Source organism: Hevea brasiliensis, chromosome 10, assembly GCF_030052815.1.
Source record: "Hevea brasiliensis isolate MT/VB/25A 57/8 chromosome 10, ASM3005281v1, whole genome shotgun sequence".
Classification (NCBI taxonomy): domain Eukaryota; kingdom Viridiplantae; phylum Streptophyta; class Magnoliopsida; order Malpighiales; family Euphorbiaceae; genus Hevea; species Hevea brasiliensis.
The window spans coordinates 44547524-44569008 of record NC_079502.1 but is presented as its reverse complement, the minus strand read 5'-3'; the positions used below and the strand labels follow the sequence as shown (position 1 = coordinate 44569008).

Sequence of the window (21485 nt, the reverse complement as noted above, 5' to 3'; positions counted from 1 at the left end):
TATGTATCTACAAGTCTTATGAAGACACCAAAGATAAAAAATGACCATAAGCAAGTCAAATAGCTTGCACAAGTTCGGGTCCAAAAACTGGCCGAACCAAAAGTGACCTAAAATGACCTAAAGTGACCAATTTTGGTACATTCTGACCAGCAATAGTAAAATGACCATAACTTCGTCTACGTAACTTAGAATGATCTGAAATTTTGCCCTGTGCAATAAGACATAGATCTACAAGTTTGTAGTTTTGACCGAAACCCGAAAACCTAGGGAACTAGGTCATCCGGTTAAGTCAAATTAGTATACCGAAATCCAACAAATTGCAATAAAACGCAATATACATGGAAATGAATTTAGTAATATGTACCAATACAAAAAGGCTACAAATGTGACATATTGGTGACATTAAAACTTAATTCACCTAGAATGCATCAAGGGTCGACATCTTAGGTTGACTAAGGAAATAATAGAACTCAATCAATTAATTCTTAAGCATTATCGTTAGAGACAGTTTAAATGAGTACTGAAACACTTCAAATTGTGTTTCTCAGTTAGCAACGACTCAGGGAAAGGGAAGGAAACACTGAGTCAGAGCCAAGAGACAGTTTTCAGAGGTTTGTGCACAATAGTCATTTCTTTTGAATTTCTCAATTGAAATAAATTATGATTAATTGTATGTTATTGTTTTAAATTGTGTTTGTGCACAATAATTTTGATTTCTTATTTTCTACTTAAAAATTCATTTGAACATTATAGTTTTAAATTGTATTTGTGCACAATACTTTTTATAATCACTGCTTTTACTAGAAAATTTATTTGGAGAAATGAGTTATGAATAATTTTTTTATTGTTTTGGCTTTGAGAATCTTATTTGGAAATTATTGTGTTGCCTACTTTGCAAATGGAAATTTTGAGATAAAATATGATTTGTGGTTTGTATGAAATATTTAAATATTGTGATTTGGAATTGTTTTGATTCACACTTGGCATGACACTGTTACTATATTCCTCCTCCATATATGGGGTGAGTGTGATTATATTCCTCCCTCTTTGACTTATCAGTCTGGGGTGAGTGTGATTATTTTCCTCCCTCTCTAGTTTGCCAGTTGAGGTTGTAGATCGGATGAGTACTCATTAGCTAGCTAGCCACCTCCCTCATTGATTTCGATTAGTGGGGTTGTAGATTGCTTTGTCGTGATGTACAACATGGCAATGATCGGAAATTTTGTGTCATGGCTTAAGTTGTGTATGAATTGGCAACACTGTGTTTATTAAATTATTTGACCCAAAAATTTTTCTATAATGAGCTTTGATAATTTGTGAAATGTAATTATGCAGCATTTAAATTGTATTATTGATTGGCAAAACCGTATTATTCAGTTTTGTGATCAAATGGTATTATTGATTGGCAAAACTATATTATTCAGTTATTTGATCAAATTTGTGTTATATGAACTTTGTAAATTGTAAAATGGAATTGTGAACTATTTGATTTGTGAATTGTCAATAAAAGATTTATGTATAGCATTTCAAATTGTTATTGTGCACCACTGAGTAAATTTTACTCAGCGATAGCTTTTCATTGCTGTCGCAGGTAGACAGACTGAGAGGGCAGCAGACTAAACTGCTAGTGCTTCAGTGAGAGATCATCGGTTATATTGAGTATACCATATTTTGCATTTTGTATTATAATGTATGATCACTTTATGTATATAGTGTTCTTGGTTTTGAGCAGTTGTAAATTAAAATTTTACCTTGAAGTTGTAAAATAAATTGTGAGTTATTTTGGCTTGTAGAATTTATACTATATTTCTTTTATCTCAGCTTTGAAAATACTGAAAAATTACTGTGGATTTGAGTTTAGAAACATATTGAGTTGATCAAATATTGGAGTTGAGATTGAGAAATATATTTGAAGTGCTTTTTACAGGTTTTTGAAGAACTGTTTTATTCAAAATACAGATGGTACTCTGCCAAAATTTTTAAAGAAATTACTAATAATTCAAATGTGTTAGCTGTTTCACTTTAGTTTTAAAAAGTTTTTAACACCTATAAAAAGTGCTCACCACTATAAAAAGAAGTAAGAAAAGTTTTAAAATCCCTTGTAGTGTATTTAATGGGTTACCAGTAGACGAAGTTGGTAATTCATTAGGTATACTATGGGATCATGTTTTGCCTTACAGAGGAGTAGGGTGTGACACATTCTGCCCTGATGCAGTAGTAAACCATCATCTCTCACAGAAAATTCAGGTTTCTTGCCCTACTGGACTTCTTTCAGTAGCTTTTGATATTTTTCATCACTCTTAGTAGCCATTCTGATCTGATCAATCAACACTGCTTTTATATGCCATGCAACTACTGTCTGTCCCTCATCATCAATCTCCAAACTAACATGCTGTGCTTTCAATTCATGTATCATGGACAAAGGAGAAACTCTGAGACTTGCCATAGTCTTGGGACTTAAGGCGTCAACCACCACATTTGCTTTCCCTGGCTGATAGTCAATTAAGCAATTATAGTCTTTAATCAGTTCTAACCATCTCCTCTGTCTCAAATTCAATTCCTTCTGGGTGCCCAGGTACTTTAAGCTCTTATGATCTATGTAGATATAGCATTTCTCCCCATACAAATAGTGTCTCCAGATCTTCAGAGCAAAAACAATAGCTGTAAGCTCCAAGTCATGTGTCAGATAGTTCCTCTCATGCGATTTCAGCTGGCATGATGCATAAGCAATGACATACTGATCTTGCATCAGTACACAGCCTAACCAATTGTGAGAAGCATCACTATAAACTGTGTATTCTTTACCCGGGGTAGGTAAAGTAAGGACTGGAGCTTCAGCCAAACACTTCTTCAACTCATCAAAACTCTGCTGACATTTATTTGTCCACTGAAATTTTACATCTTTCCAGAGCAGCTTGGTCAGTGGAGAAGCTACCATAGAAAACCCTTTCACAAATCAGCGGTAGTATCCAGCTAAACCCAGAAAACTGCGAATTTATGTAATATTCCTGGGTGGCTTCCAATTAAGGATAGCTTCTACATTGCTGGAATCTACCTTGATCCCTTTAGCTAACACAACATGTCCTAAGAAAGAGATTTCTTTCAGCCAAAATTCACATTTCGACAATTTGGCGTATAGCTGTTTCTCCCTCAAAGTCTGCAATACAATCCGCAGATGTCTGTCATGCTCCTCTGCATTCCTCGAATATATCAAAATATCATCAATAAACACCACCACAAATTGGTCGAAATATGGTCTGAAGATAGTGTTCATTAGATCCATAAAAGCAGCTGGAGCATTAGTTAACCTGAATGGCATTACTATAAACTCATAGTGGCCATATCGAGTTCTGAAAGCAGTTTTGGGAATACTCTGCCCTTGCACTTTCAACTGATAATAACCAGATCGCAAATCAATTTTGGAGAATACAGCTGCACCCTTCAATTGATCAAATAGATTATCAATGCGAGGCAATGGATATCTGTTCTTTATTGTTACCTTAGTCAACTGTCGGTAGTCAATACATAAGCGGAGAGTGCCATCTTTCTTCTTGACAAACAATACTGGCACTCCCTAAGGTGGCACACTAGGGTAGATGAAGCCCTTTTCAAGTAGTTCTTGCAACTGTATCCTCAACTCCTTTAACTCTACTGGTGCCATTCTGTATGGTGTTATGGAGATTGGATCCACACCAGGCATAGCATTAATCTCAAACTACACTTCTCTCTCTGGAGGTAATCCTGGCAATTCATCAGGAAATACATTTGGAAAGTCATATACTACAGGGATGTCACTTAATGCTGGACTCCCCACTTGGGTTTCTACAACATGTACCAAGTATGCTTCATACCCCTTTTCTGATCATTTTTCTGGCTAGTGCAGCCAAAATGATGTTTGATGTAATAGTTGTCTCTCCCCATGTATTACCATATCTCTATACTGAGGGAGACCAATAGTGATTGTCTTTAGTCTACAGTTAATCATGGCGTGATACCCGGCTAACCAATCTATGGCCAAGATGATATCATAATCTCTGAAGGGCATTTCAATGAGATCAGACAGAAAAGTATGTCCTTGGATCACCAAAGGAAAATCCCTATACATTCTATTGACCTTGACCTCCTGTCTTAGCGGACTTGTTACTAGCACCTCATAGTCCATTTTTGTACATAGAACAGCAATGCAATCAATGATGCTAGTACCCACACAAGAATGGGTAGAACTCGGATCAAATAACACAAACACATCTTGATTAAAAGTTGAGAAGGTACCAGCCACAATATCAGATGTCTCAGCCTCTTCTCTGTCACACCCTACTCCTCGTAAGATGTAACATGCTCCCGTAGTACACCTAATGAATTACCATACTTCACCTACCGGTAACCCATTAAATATACTACAAGGGATTTTAAAATAATTTCGTTCATTTTTAAATTGGTGGGTAAATTTTTTTTTTCAGATTTTAAAAACCTTTATTTAAAGTCCAAACATAAACAAAATTTTTAGATATTTAAAATCTTCATAATTTTTACAAAAATTTCAGCAGAGTGCCGTCTGTATTTTGAGAAAACAGTTTTTCAAAACCTGAAAATAAAGACACTTCCAATATTTTTCTCAATCACTACTCCATTATTCAATCTCATTTCACAAATCAACAGAAGCAACTCAATACACAGTTTAAATTAAATCAAACATTGAAACCTCTCGTTAAGGTAACAAAATTAATATTTACATTCATGGGATCATAAAAAAATTTAGTACTACAAAACTTTATAAATACATAAAATCTTAAGATAACCTTATAATAATTTGTATTTCATTACAATCCAAAAATATATTATAAAAGAGTTGGTACAACTGCTTAAAGTAAATTTCGTACATACAATTATAGAATCACATCAAAATCTAAAGTACAATGGTATACTTATGATATACCTGAAGATAGTCTCACTATGCCTTTTAGTAATCTTGCTTAACTGCTTTATATTCTCTTTCACCTGCGACAGCATACAAAGCTATTGCTGAGTGGTGAACTCAGTGGTGCATAAACTAATAATTTAAAACTTAATACAAGTTATGCTTGACAATTCATAATAAATAAAAATTTAAAATTTCTAAATTCTTCAAAATTCATAACATTCAAAAATCAATATTTTCATTTATGCAAATTATTCATTTGAATAACATTTTGATCAAATGGTAACTATTTATCTACATTTCTTTTAAATCCCGAAATAATACAAAAATATTTTGAATCATTGACAAGTTATTTATTTCAACAACAATTTATCAAACTATGCATAATTTAAAGGACATTGCCAACAATTCACACAATTGAACCCATGACCCAAAATTCAAATAGATGCCGTGTTGTACACCACATCATTTCACACTCTCCTAATAACCGAGGCTAAAAGGGAGGAATAAAGACTAGCTAGTATATATGAGTACTCATTCAAACTCTTCTCCAACTGGCAAGCCAGAGAGGAAGGAACTCACCCCATTTAGTGGAGGAGATATCTCACTAGACAAGCTAATAAAAATTCACAACATATTTTGCCATGTCAACTATGGTTTCAAATCACATTCAAAACTATTTCTATTTACAAAGTGTTTACAAATCATCAACATATTTAATTATCATAAATTCATACTCAAGGTTGGCAACACATCAAACTTAAAATTTACAATCCTCAAAACCATGCAATAAATCCTTAAATGCATAAGAAAATTTACATTTAATTTATACAATTTCATTCAACAAATTAAAATCCTCAACACAGCAATATTATAAATCATAAAATAAACTTGTTCAAATCAATTTAGAAGTGAAAAGTAACAAACTAGTTAGTTGTGCACAAACCTTATACGAGTCACCTCTTGGCCTTGACTCGATGTCTCGAGTTCTTTTTCAGTATTGTTTTCCACTGAAACACACAGTTTCACAGTGTTTTAATATCACCATTTATCATAACTCCAAAAATAAATTCAAATCTACTTATACCTAGCTTTAATATGCTAAACTTGACGTTCTTTAAAATTTGTATTTCGGGGTTACCATTAATGATACTATTAAAGTCAATTTGTTGACTTTCTAATGCTTAATAGGTATGGAAATTCTAATTTCACCCACATTCCACATTTTGGTAACCTAATTTGTTGGTTTTGGTTGTTTTCTCAAATTTTAAGTCTTTTAGGCAAAATTGCAAATTTTCAGTTTTGGTGTCCTATGTTGCACTGTTCCATTGGTCATGTTGCTGTTAGAATTTAGCTAAGTTTTCTTCATAGAAATTATTCCTTATTGTCTTAAATTTATTCTCATTTTTGAATCACTCCAATTGGAGTTTTGTAGCTCAATTTATAGCCATTTGAATCATGGTTGCCGGATTGGATTTAATCTGGCAGTTTTAGGTCAACAACTTTGGGTGGCCAAATGACTTGGTTAAGGGCATAATTTGGGTTTGTGTTCCTCATGAAAGTTTTAGGTCTATATCTCAGCTGTCCACTGGTAAAATTTCAGGTCATTTAGACTTGCCTAGCCAAGTTATAGCCAAATGAACAAACACTCTTCATTTAGTCATTTTTGTACAGGTCAGATTGCCTAATCCGGATTTGGCCAATTTGTTCACTATGCTATGGTCACTTTCTGGGCATGATTCCTGAATGAAAAATGTTCCATTTTATGTCTATTTTCATTCCTAATTGACCTAACACCAATTGGACTTGTAAATTTTCAGTTTTGGTCCCTGAAAGGGACCTTGGTCCTGCTGCCTGCAGCATGACCCTAAGCAATCCGAATTTAAACTCACTTCTAACACTTCCAACACATCTCAATTGGTCACAAATGACCATTTTTCATCTCAAACTAAGTCCAACACACCATTTAACACATCCTCACATTCTTTTCTTCTAAACCCTAGGTCCAAACCCTAATTTTCATAAAATTCAAACCTAATGCATTCTAAACATCTATCCATAGTTTACATACTTAATTCCACTTAAGCAACCATTCAAATGCATCAAATTCACCCATTTCAAACCCTAACTAAGGCAGGCCAAAATTCATGTTTGTTCCCTCAACTATGTTTTTCCTTTGATTTGTTTCAATTTCTAAGTTTATTAAAGCATATTTGCATGAAATTTAAAAAAATAAATTAGAGTTTATTACTAACCTTTCTTTGATTTCCACCTCTTCAATTTCACTCCTTTTTTCCTTTTCTTTTCTTCTTCAAATGCTTCCCTAAGTGAAGTTAACAAGTTTTTATGGATTAATTTGGGGACAAAATAAGGTTAAGTGGGTGGAATCAAGCTTGTATTAAGCTTCCATGGGAGTTGTTTCAATGGTGAGAATGGGAGAGAGTGGGGAGTAAGATGAAGATGGACTTTTGTTTTTTTTTTTTCCTTCTTTCTTTTATGCATTTTTAACCTTTTAGGAAGACTAAAAATTATCCTAAATTTAAATATTCAATTATTAGGTTTATTGCATCATGCATGATGTCATGCATGATGTCATCACTTTTCATTTTTTTTTATTTATTTTTCTATTAGTTTTTTAATTTAATTCCTGATTCTGAAATTTTCTTTTCTTCGATTTTATTTGACAGTTAGGTCAGGAGTCAGCTCTCAGGGTCAACTGACTAAATTGCCCCTCGCCGGTCTGATCCGGTTTACAAATAATTTAATATTTCTTCCGGATCTCTGACCTAATTATTTGACCTGCTTAACAATTCTTTTTTGTGATTTTCTCTTTTCCACTATGTTCGCAATAGTCCTAAGGACCGCAGCGTCACATTTTATGGTTTAAAATTTGAGTTTAAATCGACTTCGCAGTCCTTCCCGAGAATGTCACCTATCGCTGTGGCTCTCGGCTCATTTAACTTCTTATGTTATGTTTTTCTTATTTATACTTAACTAATTGATAATTACTAATTATTTGTGTTCAGGGCTTAACTAGGTGTCTTAGGCATGGTTCTAATTCTCTTAATTATCCGGACTGACATCAGTTACCGGAACAGTAACATATACTAGGCTATGCAAATAGGGGTGTTACGTTCTCTCTGTCTTATTGCGCAGACTCTGACTAGAGCACTGCCTTGCTCTAATTGATTCACTGTGCCTTGGCTGCCTGCTAGACTAGCTCTACCCCTGCCTCTACCTCTGCTAGGTGGTTGTGAACCTCTGGTGGAAGGATTCTGAACTGACCCTTCTACAGTAGCAGGAGGTGGCCCAACTCTACGGGTACTGGTGCAGTCTTTAGCAAAGTGTCCTGTGCCTCCACAGTTATAACAGGCTCCTGTGGCCTTATAGCATACCCCCACCATGATTTCTACCACAAGTTTCACATTGGCGGGGAGGGTAGGAACTTATGGTAGTCTGCTGACCAGATGGAGGAGATCTCTGTCCTGAAAATCTTCCCCTACCAGACTTTTTACCACTCCTACTGTGTCCCCCAAAGTTTTTTCTCTTTCCAGTAGGACCACTGGAACTCTGATCTACTGATTTCCCCTCTTTCTCTTTTTCTGTCTTCTTTGATTTCTTTTTCTCTGGGGCCACTTCTGCCTCAATTCTTTCTAATTTCAGTGCTTGAGAAATGAGCTCAGAGAAGTTAGTATGTTTGAATCTGACCACCTGTAATATGATACTAGGCTTCAAGCCAGTGTTAAACCTCTTACATCTTTCCCTGCTAATAGAAAGGAGACTTCCTGCATAGTGGCTCAGGCGAGAAATATTTTGCCACTGATCTACTTCTCTGTTTTAGACTTAAGAACTCCTGTAGCTTCTAGTCCACATAGGCATCTGGGACATATTTTTGTCTGAACTCCCACAGAAAGTCATCCCAGGTTAGTACTAAAGGTTCCACCAAACTATGAGGAATAGTTTTCCACCAGTCATATACATCTCCCTATAGTAGTGACACTGAATAATCAAATCTGAGCTCCTCTGTACATATTAGTTTCTTGAACACCCTATCCATTCTCTCCAACCATTGTTCTACCTCTAGTGGATCTACTGTCCCCTTGAACTCAATAGCTCCATATTTAATCAGCTTGTCATACTGCCTAGCTGAAGACTGTGGTTGTACCACTAGTGTCTTCAGTGGGGCTTGAGTAGGCATGTTACCAGCTATCTATTGGAACATTGCAGCCATCTGTTGATCAAACTGAGCAGGTAACTGCGGTACTGAGGGGGCTGGTGTGGCTGATCCACTCACATTGTGAAGGGCTGGGGCTTCCCCTTGCACCTCAGCCTCTATTGATTGATCAACTGAATGATCCCCTTCTTCCAAAGTCAATTTGAGGATATTATACCTCCTGAACAAATAACACAAGGAGATTTCCTCCTGTTATTGCATATTTATAATGTAATATACTGTATGTATCAAGCAATAACATTGAGCAATTGTACTATGAAGAAAGAATATTCAAATTACAGGTCAAAACAGAATTTAAAAACTAGCTTTGATACCACTAAAACATGTCACACCCTACCCCTCTGTAAGGCATAACATGATCCCGTAGTATACCTAATGAATTACCAAACTTCATCTATTGATAACTCATTAAATACACTGCAAGGGATTTTAAACCTTTTCTTAATTCTTTTTACAGTGGTAAGCACTTTTGACAGGTGTTAAAATTTATTTTAACTGAAGTGAAACCAAATAATAAATCTAAGTATCAGTAATTTCTGTAAAAATTTTGGCAGAGTGCCTTTTGTATTTTGAATAAAACAGTTCTTCAAAGACCTGTAAAAAAAAAATCACTTCCAATATGTCTCTTCAATCCCAAAACTCCAATAATAGTTCAACACAATAAATTTATCAACATTTGTCAACTCAATTCAACAACAATTTTCCAGTGTTCCCAAAAAACTGAGATAAGAGAAATATATCATAACATTTTTACAGGCCAAAAAAAGTTACAATTTTAGTTTACAATTGCTCAAGACCAAGTGCAATATATACATACAGAGCACATACATTACAACAAAAACTACAAAAATATGGTGTACTCAATATACCCGATGAAATCTCAAAATGTAGCACAAGCAGCCTACTCTGCTGCTCTGTCCATCTGTCTACCTGCGAGAGCAATGAAAAAGCTATCATTGAGCCAATGTCTCATGGTGCACAACATTAAGAAAATACAATTTAAAACCATAAACCATATGAACTATGGATACTTAAAATCATAGTTGAATTCAAAAGACAGTGAATGTCATAAAGAATTAAACTCCATTTCACAATATCACAATAAATATCAATAAATCACTCACACAGCTTAATCATGATTCCATAGTCCAATTCATCCCAAAAGCCGATGGTTAGTGAGGAATAACATAGCTAGCTAGCAATAATATGAGTACTCATCCTATTCGTTCTCAACTAACACACACCTCAATACTTCAGTTAGAGAAGGAATTCAAAGTCAATTTGTCCCACTAGACAAGCTAGTGAGGAATTCAATCAAATATACATGATAGTTGTGGTTTCAAACTATTTACAATATTTTTAAAGTAATAAGTATCCATCAAATTTCCATTCAAATAATTTTCCACATTTTAAAACAATAACATACAAGTATTATGGAATGTGTTAGAACAAAAGAGGGTATCTATTAGGTACATACAAGTATTGAAAGATATGTATGAAGGAGCAACTATTATTGTGCACACAGTGGGAGGGGACACAAGAGATTTTCCTATCTCAATTGGATTACACCAAGGATCAGCCATAAGCCCTTACCTTTTTACATTAGTTTTAGATGAACTGACGAAACATATACAAGAGAGTATTCCTTGGTGCATGATGTTTGCGGATGATATTTTTCTGATAGATGAGACACGAGAAGGAGTCAATAGAAAGCTAGAACTTTGGAGAAGTACTCTAGAGTCAAAGGGTTTTAAGTTAAGTAGAACGAAGACAGAATACATGCATTGCAAGTTCAGTGAAGGTCAAACTGGTGATAGGGAAGGAGTTAGTTTGAATGGAGTGATATTGCCCCAAAGTAATCACTTTAAATATCTAGGCTCAGTCGTTCAGGTAGATGGGGGATGTGAGGAGGATGTTAGTCATAGCATTAAAGCCGGATGGTTAAAGTGGAGACGTGCAATGGGAGTTTTATGTGATCGTAAGATTCCCAATAAATTGAAAGGAAAATTTTACCGTACAGCCATACGACCGGCTATGTTATATGGTAGTGAGTGTTGGGCACTGAAAGAGTCGTATGCATCTAAGATAAGAGTTGCAGAGATGAGAATGTTAAGGTGGATGAGTGGCCATACTAGACTAGATAAAGTCCGTAATGAGAGTATTAGAGAAAAGGTAGGAGTGATGCCAATTGAAGATAAGTTGAGAGAAGGGAGATTGAGGTGATTTGGTCATGTAAAGTGTAGACATACAGAGGCTCCAGTTAGACAAGTAGAGCACATTAGGTTAGAGGATAGAAAGAAAAAAAGGGGTAGACCTAAATTGACTTGGAGGAGAGTAGTACAACATGACCTATAAGCATTACACATTTCTGAGGATTTAACCCAAAATCATTCAGAGTGGAGAAAGCGAATCCATATAGCCGACCCCAAATTTTTGGGATAAAGGCTTAGTTGAGTTGAGTTGAGTTGAGTTGAACATACAAATTGTCATAATTTATTTCAATTGAAAAATTCAAAAGAAATACTGTTGTGTACAAACCTCTGAAGTGTAACCTCTTGGCCCTGACTCAATGTTTCTTTCCCCTTCCCTGAGTCTTTGCTAACTGAAACACACAATTTAAAGTGTTTCAGTACTCATTTAAACTGTCTCTAACAATAAGGTTCAATAATTAATTTATTTAATACTATTGCTTTCCTTAGTCAACTTATAATGTTGACCTTTGATGCACTCTAGGTGAATTAATTTTAAAGTTACCAATATATCACATTTTATAGTTCTTTAGTGTTAGTATAAGTTACCAATTCCATTTTTAAGTGTATTGTATTTTATTGCAATTTATCGGATTTCGGTATGCTGTTTTGACTTAGCCGGATGACCTAGTTTCCTCAGTTTTTGATTTCTGGTCTGACTTACAAACTTGTAGGTCTATGTCATAGTGAACTTTTACCAAAAATTTTAGGTCATTTGGAGTTTATTAGACCAAGTTATGGTCATTTCACTATTGCTGGTTAGATTGCACTAAAATGGCAAACTTAAGTCATTTTTAAGTCATTTCCGGTTTTGGCAGTTTTTATACCCGAATTTGTGCAAGCATTTTGACTTACTTATGGTCATTTCTGGGTTTTAGTGTCTTCATAAGAGATATATCTCTATATCTAATCTATCCATGGTAAAAATTTCAGGTCATTTGGACCTGTTTTGAGTGAGTTATGGTCAAAACACTAACTGCTATCCAAATGGTCAATTTTCAGGTTTTCAAGTCACTAATCCGGATTTGGTCAATTCTCAAGTCACTTTCTGGACATAATTTAGGTAAACTTTCTTCATGAAAGTTGGCACATTTTGTGCCTAGTTTCACCTCCAATTGACCTCATACCAATTGGAGTCACACACTTAGGGTTATAGGTTCATTTGCACACTGCCCTCTACATACCTTTTAAACACCAAACCAAACACATATTTACCAACTACATCCTCACTTCTTCAAAACATTCTGCATTTGGCACTAACCATAACCATTCATTACTTTACATTATAGGTTAACTTGGACAGAATATAACAATTTCACAATGAACCAAATGCAACCATAATTCACAAGGTCTAAACCCTACAATGTATACACATAAACACTCCTAATTATTACACATTTATTCTCTACTCAACCATACACATAAGCTGTCACTTTTAGTACCATAATTCAACAACCTTTTCATGAATTTAAACACTTCAATCTGCATCATGAGGCTGCCAAAAAATACACATACATATCAAACTTTCATTTTCACTTTTCAAGCTTACCATTCAAACTTTATAAATAGAAATCAACTTCAATACATTTAAATACTTAAATCAATACCCCAAATCGTCTAATACATGAAGAAAACAAGTCAACATATTGAACTTCCATGGCTGTCGAAATGGAGCTTAACCTAACTCATCAAAACTTTAACTTTTCTTCCATAAATCAACTCCCCACAACCTTAGTTACAATTTTAATGAAACAAAAAATGAAAACAACCACTTACCTCTTTTGAAGGTTCTTAAAAACTCACCAAAACCTATCTTTCTTGCTCCCTAATTGCTGCCCAAGTTGTATAGAACAACTTTAGTGAAGAAACTTAGAAGAATTGATGGCTTGATGACGGTGGATTGCCCATTGCATGGTGGACGGCCATGGGAGACTTTGGAGAAAGCTTGGTTCGGCAATGGAGAAGAAAGAATGAAGAAGAAGGTTGTTTAGTGGAGGTGGCTGTCCAACGCTTGGATATGTGTCAAATAGCATAAGTTAGTGGAGCATTAATGAAAATTATAATAGTTGTTTATTCAAAGTTTCCAAAATTTGCAAGTTTGCCTCATTACTTCCACTATTTACATTATGTACTATATTTTTATTTTTCATGATATTTTCAAAGTGTAATACTGCTTATTTTTAATGGACATTGAGGTCAAAAGTCAACTCGGGGTGTCAATTGACCACAATGCTCCTACTCGGGTTGTGTTCCTGATTTTTTGGTAACACCAAGTTTTGTCGTTTTCTCGATTTCTCATTTTTTTTATACTAATTAATTAATTTTTCTTTGATATTTCTAATGTCATTTATACTTCAATAGATGTTTATTCAAGTCTTAAAAATATTTTTCAAGGTTTCCCGCTGTTCAGGGTTAGTCAACGGTCTACGCTGCAACTTTCCGGTGCGATTACCCATCGCTACGATTTTCGGCTCGTTTAACTTGGTAACATTTCATTGCTATTATTTTTCCTTTATTTTTCTTGTATTTTCTTTTATTGTATTTCATTATTTTATGTCTCCTCACTAATATTTAAATGTAGTTCTAGGCATCCTAGCTGTCCGGACAGACACTAGTCACCGAAACAGTAGAACGCACTACCGAACATAGGGGTGTTACACTCAAGGCTATGGATCCCCTCTTGGCTGAACACCTGTCCCAACATATGAGTAATCTGAGCCAACACACACTGAAATATCCATACATAGTATAAATATGTAAGTGGTATCAAACTCAAACCACTCATACGAGTGACAACCGTGTCATCTCAGGTCTGAGGATTACATGCACTAGCATGATACATATAACATTTTATTGACTCGAGTAAATGCCATGTTCATGTCATCTATACGTCACAAGTTCGACCTACTCATCTCATAAGTGTCCACTGTATTTATCTCGACATCTCATATCAGATGGCATGAGACTCACCATTCCATATACATCAGTATCTCATACTGATCAATGGAGATAAAAAGAGGTGATAGCTCTTTGGATATAATGTGCCCACCAAAATATCCTTTAGCTACGAACTCTGATTTATAGCAAATGTCCCATATATTCTGTCACTCATATTCTTATCTCATAAGAATATAATATATAGCATATTGCTAATGGACAATTTCAAATAAATATGATATTAAACGTACACGACATTTAAATAAAATGTTTATTGCCATTAAAATTTATAATGTTATTTACAAGTTACAAGATTAGTGCATGCTCTAGGACACACACAACTAATAATTGATTGGTTGACATTTTGTCATAGGCTTGTATTAAGCATAGGTAGTTTTAGAAATTATAATTATATTTAATATCTAAACTCTCTAAGTTGAACGCTCATTCTTATTCAATATTTTTCTTTGGTGACAAGAGAAGCATTTACTTTTTAAGATCTAACTTGCATTTTTCCTTACATGGTATTATTCTATCTAATTAGTGCTTTTACATTTGATTTATATATTTATGTTCTTAAAACTCTATTATGACACTAACCTTGTATTTTTGGTTGAGGATGCCCATGTTTATAGGAGGTTTGAGTTGGGATCTCCATATGTATTTGTATATGTATAATGGATTTTAGAGTTGAGTTAAGCTCCCTTAATTATTGTGTCATGCTGTTGGGTTGAGTTGAACTCCACAAATTTGTAGTATGTTATATTATGTATGTTTAGGCATTAAGTTGGGCATGGCTATGGTTTTGGGAAAAAGTAAGACTTACTACGAGTTTTAAGGGCCTTATGCTAACCTGTTTTATTGCTAGTCTTATTCACAAGATCAGTGTAATGGTCAGGCTTCAACCACTAGAGGAATTGTCCACTTTGGCCGTAAGCCTCACGGTTTTGTCCCATAGATGGAATGGAGAACTTCCTTGGAGGTATCCCATCTTAGGATTTCTCTCAAGCGAGCACGCTTAACCCTGGAGTTCTTCCAACTCTCTAGGCCATTCCACCAAAAGACGCTTCTAGTGATTAGTTTCCCCATTTTATATATCATTACCCTGTTCTCCCATTCCGATGTGGGATGTGCTTCCTTGTCTTTCAAAGGAGCTTTACACCACGTCTGGCCTAAGCTGGGCTCCTCACCCCCTTAAGCTTTGAGCGTCCTTGCTCTCACACTGTACTGAGGGAGTGTTCGGCTCTAATACCAATTATAATAGTTAGGCTCCAACCACTAGAGGAATTGTTCTCTTTGGCCATAAGCCTCACGGTTTTGTCCCATAGGTGGAATGGAGAACTTCCTAGGAGGTCATCCATCCTAGGATTTCTCTCAAGCGAGCACGCTTAACCCTAGAGTTCTTCCAACTCTCCAGGCCATTCCACCAAAAGGCGCCTCTAGTGATTAGTTCTCCCATTTTATATATCATTACCTTGTCCTCCCATTCCGATGTGGGACGTGTTTCCTTGTCTTTCAAAGGAGCTTTACGCCACGTCCAGCCTAAGTTGGGCTCATCTTTGCGCTTGGGGCAATGACGCAGCTAATGAGGTTCTAATAAAGGCGCCTTTTTGTGGAATGGCCTGGAGAGTTGGAAGAACTCCAGGGTTAAGCGTGCTCACTTGAGAGAAATCCTAGGATTGGTGACCTCCTAAGAAGTTCTTCATTCCACCTATGGGACAAAACTGTGAGGCTTATGGCTAAAGCGGATAATTCCTCTAGTGGTTAGAGCCTGACCGTTACAATCAGGTCATGACATTCATAGTTTATTGAGAAGTTAAAATAATACATATATTAGTTATGTTTATAGGAGGATGAATGGACAAACTCATATATTTGCTATATATAAGTAGTGGTTTAATTGAGAGGGATCTCTGCTTGGGTGTAATGGGATTAATGTGCAGATTGATACTTTAAGCTAATTATTGTAGTTATCATTTTATGATAATAGAAGATGACAAACCTATAATTGTAACATTATATTGAGATGGTGAACCATATAAATGTTGTTATTTTTTTGTTTACTTTATTTTTAATTGGATTTAGCACTTTCAAAGTCACAACAAAGTAGATTTGGATATGAACAAAGTGGTATCAAAGTTATGGGAGACAATCTTGATAATTTTGGTTGAAAGTGGAACTCTTCATGCAAAATCAAAAAATTTGTTGATGCAAAAGTTAATTTGAATAAAAGAAGCATGTTATACCCAATACAAGACTAGAGATTCGAAAGATTTAAATTCAAGTATGTTGATTTAATTGTTGAAATCAGGATTAAAGGGACTATAACTATAAATAAGAGCATTGTAGAAGAAGTTATTTAGCTTTAGCCATGAACTTTTATTTATTGTTGAGGGGCTATTAAACCCATGTATTTTAGACACCTTCATGGTGTATTAATAACTTAAAATAGTTAATATGTTAATTACATCTAGAGGAGAATAAGATAAACAAACTAATATATTTACTACAGGCTGTAGTTTGATTGAGAGGGATTTTTTGGATATAGTGGGGTTGATGGATAGAGTGATGTTTTGAACTTATTGTTGTAAAATTTTTTTAATAATAATAGAACATGACATGTTCATAATTGTAACTCTATATTAAAAGAACAAACCACATAAATATTTTTGTTTTATTATTTACTTTATTTTTATTTAAATTTAGTGCTTTGGCAGTCGCGATAAAATAGATTTAGTTGCAACGTACTTTCACATGCAAGAAAACGGGTTTCTATATAAAGAAACACTGTACAATTTTGACAGGTTAACTTTGAAAGATTGAATATAATAGAAAAAAGCTTGAGAGTTTTTTCTAATATTTTTATTAAAGATGACCGATATTTAGATGCCACCTTGTACGTACTAAAAGGAAAAAAAAAATTGACTTGTGCAGTTAGTTGTGAAATTACAATTATTTAATTTCTTAAAATAGAATTTCTCCCTATATTTGATTTGCACCGGAAAGGAGAGAGCGACCAAAGGGGGCGGGCATCCACCCAAAGCTAAACTTACTTGTCAATTCCTTCCTACATTCTCTTTCCTTGGTTTTAAACAAACATAAGAACAACAAACATTCTCTTTCCACCTAAACCAGGACAACATCTTCAATCTTAATCTCATTTCATATTTGCATGTGTTGGGAGAAAAGCATATTACATAATAGTAGGCGTGGTGTTGGTGGCGGCAGAGAGACATTGTTGATAGTGGTGGGGGTGGCCATTGGAGGAGAAAATGAGTGACAATCAACCGACGGCAGGGAATAACTCGGAGGACACAATAGTATGCTATGCACCAACCATGATAACGACCAATGGCGTGTGGCAAGGTGATAATCCATTGGATTACTCCCTCCCTCTTTTTATCTTGCAATTAACATTGGTGGTTGTCACCACTCGATTTCTTGTTTTCATCCTCAAACCTTTCCGCCAACCTCGTGTTATCTCTGAGATTATGGTGAGCTTATCTTTCACATTTTACGCCTCAAATTTCAATTTCTATATTTTTGCCTTTATAACCCTATAAAAGCTTTTGTGTTGCAGTTTTTATAAATTTAAAGCTTTTGCATTGCAATTGTTAGAATTTAAAATAAAAGGTTTTCTTTGGCATTATTATCGTGCAAAAGTGATATTTTAAAATCTATCAATTAAAAGTAGTTGAATTTTTTTAAGATATATTTATCATAAGAAATAGGAAAAAGCTATAAAGCAATGGTAATGCTAAGGAAATTATATGATATATATTTATCTTGCAATGGAAGTTAATTTGAGAATGAACCCATGTAATACCACCTATAATAGGTAAGCTTATAGGTAATTATAAGTGAGTTATAAATTCAACAAGAAAATTAGCCATAACTCATAAGAGTTTTATTCAAGAGTTACAATTCTTTCAAAATAAAAAAATAATTTATACACGTTAAATGGCATTCACATAAACGTAAATGATTAATGTATGTCTACAGGGTGGTGTGATATTGGGTCCATCAGTACTTGGACGTAGTGAAGTATTTGCAAGTACAATATTCCCTTTAAGAAGTGTGATGGTGCTGGAAACAATGGCAAATGTGGGTCTTCTTTACTTTCTATTCCTTGTTGGAGTCGAGATGGACATTTCAGTAATCAAAAGAACGGGGAAAAAGGCTTTGGCCATAGCTATTGCTGGTATGATATTGCCCTTCTTCACTGGATTGGCCTTCTCTTTCCTTATGCGTAAGGAGTCAACACACACTATGAATCAAGGCACTTTTGTCCTCTTCTTAGGCGTTGCCCTCTCAGTCACTGCTTTTCCTGTGCTTGCAAGGGTCCTCGCTGAGCTCAAACTCATAAACACAGAGCTTGGTAGGATTGCCATGTCTTCAGCTCTTATTAATGACATTTGTGCTTGGATTTTGCTATGTTTTGCCATTGCCCTGGCAGAAAATGACAGTGCATCTTTGGCTTCCCTGTGGGTGATACTTTCAAGTGCAGCATTCGTGGTCTTTTGTGTATTTGTTGTTAGACCAGCGATTTCATGGATTATTCGAAGGACCCCCGAAGGAGAAACCTTTAGTGAGTTTTATATATGTCTTATTCTCACTGGAGTAATGATTTCAGGTTTTATAACGGATGCCATTGGGACACATTCTGTTTTTGGGGCTTTTGTATTTGGCTTGGTTATCCCTAATGGACCTCTTGGAGTTATTCTTATAGAAAAGCTAGAGGACTTTGTATCGGGGCTTTTACTTCCACTTTTCTTTGCTATGAGCGGGCTCAAGACTAATGTAGGGGCTATTCAAGGGGCTACCACTTGGGGACTTTTAGCTCTTGTCATATTTCTTGGGACTGCTGGCAAAATTGCTGGTACTATTTTTGTCACTATGTTTTACCAAATGCCTATACGTGAAGGCCTTACCCTTGGCTTGCTTATGAACACCAAAGGCCTTATTGAAATGATTATTCTCAATGTTGGCAAGGATCAAAGGGTACTTTACTTACCTAACTAATATTTTTTTTTATTTGATTCCAACTAATTACGATTTGAACCCGAGATCTTGAGATAACTCTAATACCATTCAAGCTAAAGTTAAAGAACATTAAAACTGATGTTAATGAATGACTGACTTGCAGGTCTTAGATGATGAGTCTTTTGCAATTATGGTGATTGTAGCTGTGATCGTGACAGGACTTGTAACACCTATTGTTACTGCAATATATAGGCCTGCAAGAAAATTTATACCATACAAAAGACGAACAATTCAAAGATCAAAACCAGATGTAGAATTAAGGATATTGGTGTGCGTACACACTCCTCGAAATGTTCCAACAATCATTAACCTCTTAGAAGCTTCACACCCAACCAAAAGGTCACCGATGTGTGTTTATGTGCTCCACCTAGTTGAACTCACTGGTCGTGCATCTGCAATGCTTATAGTTCATAACAGTCGAAAATCTGGTCGACCAGCCCTCAATAGAACCCAAGCCCAATCTGATCACATCATTAATGCCTTTGAAAATTATGAACAGCATGCAGTTTGTGTTTCAGTTCAACCTTTAACAGCTATATCTCCTTACTCTACCATGCACGAAGACATTTGTAACTTGGCAGAGGACAAAAGGGTTGCCTTTATAATAATTCCTTTCCATAAACAACAAACAGTGGACGGTGGGATGGAAGCCACGAACCCAGCATTTCGAATGGTTAACCAAAATGTATTAGCAAACTCACCTTGCTCAGTTGGGATTCTTGTAGATAGAGGGCTCAGTGGCTCTACTCGCTTAGCCACAAACCAACTTTCTCACCATATAGCTGTGCTTTTCTTTGGAGGACCTGATGATAGAGAAGCATTATCATATGCGTGGAGGATGTCTGCACATCCCGGGATAAGCTTAACAGTTATGCGATTCATTGCAGGCGAGGATGCAGCACAACCAGCAAGGCAATGTAGTGGAGATACAAATGACCCTAGGATACTAACAGTGGAAACACAAGATCAAAGGGAGAAGCAAATTGATGAAGAGTATATAAATGAATTTAGAATGTACAACGCTAATGAAGAGTCTGTATTTTATACTGAAAGGGTTGTGAATAATGGAGAGGAAACAGTAGCTGCAATAAGGGCAATGGACATTAATGCTCATGATTTATTTGTAGTAGGAAGAGGACAAGGAATGATATCACCACTCACAGCTGGGCTTACAGATTGGAGCGAGTGTCCGGAGCTTGGAGCAATTGGAGATTTGCTTGCATCTTCAGATTTCGCAGCAACAGTTTCAGTGTTGGTTGTGCAACAATATGTTGGTACAGGGTTACAAGTAGAGGCAAATGTTACACCTGATGGCCTTGGTCAACCAGATGATCAATATAGTGGTCTACAATTAATGAATAAGAGGCCAACACCAACAAGGTAACACTTGATATGAGAGCAAAATTAACTATATCAATGCCTCAATTGCTTATTCCAACAAAAAAAAAATAAAGGAAAAAATTGGATTTCTTGATATTATTCCCCCTCTCTCTCTTTTTTAAATATGTAATTTAGCTTTGGATTTGATTTGTAGCATAAAAAGTAAATATGAAATCATATAAACTTTGATAATAGTATTTCTCTTCTTTGTTATACTCAAGTTGTACCTTAAGTAGTGACAGATATATGAATTTTAGTTAGAAAGATCCAATATATATATATATATATATATATATATATATTAATATATATCTTAATATGCATTGTATATTGATTTATTCGTTACATAAATTCATGATTTAAAATTTTTTTTAACATAATTTTCTTTTATTTTTTATATGATATATAATTTTTTTTATTTTTTATATAATATAATATAATATAATATTGTAATTATATATTATTTTCAATAACCAATTAAATTTAGTTATTCATTAGTATAATTATATTTTACTTCTAATTAAAGCTAATTAAAAAAAGTTATAAGAAAATAAAATCAATTAGTTATATTACTTTAATCAATTGAAATATTATATATAAAACACAAGAAATAAAATTTTTAATATACATTACTTTAGTGATTTAGTGATTAAGATATTATATATGAAATACCATAAATATGATATGGGAATATGAATATTTTTATTTTACAAATTAAAATTTA

General features: G+C 34.9%; 1 protein-coding gene across 1 annotated transcript; it reads left to right on the top strand.

Annotated features, from left to right (window-relative positions):
- The first annotated feature begins 17610 nt into the window (after positions 1 to 17610).
- LOC110639885 (cation/H(+) antiporter 15-like) lies at positions 17611 to 20903 on the top strand. The gene is made up of 3 exons (XM_021791001.2): positions 17611 to 17832; positions 18341 to 19339; positions 19485 to 20903. Exons 1-3 carry the CDS (start codon positions 17611 to 17613, stop codon positions 20763 to 20765), a joined length of 2502 nt encoding a protein of 833 aa, XP_021646693.2. The 3' UTR covers positions 20766 to 20903.
- Positions 20904 to 21485: the final 582 nt, after the last annotated feature.

What these genes read in the sequence shown, in the direction of transcription:
- LOC110639885 (XM_021791001.2), top strand. Translation starts at nt 17,611, where the DNA reads ATGAGTGACAATCAACCGACGGCAGGGAATAACTCGGAGGACACAATA. An exon ending in GTGTTATCTCTGAGATTATG is followed by an intron (nt 17,833 to 18,340) that starts GTGAGCTTATCT and finishes GTATGTCTACAG; the next exon opens with GGTGGTGTGATATTGGGTCC. An exon ending in ATGTTGGCAAGGATCAAAGG is followed by an intron (nt 19,340 to 19,484) that starts GTACTTTACTTA and finishes ACTGACTTGCAG; the next exon opens with GTCTTAGATGATGAGTCTTT.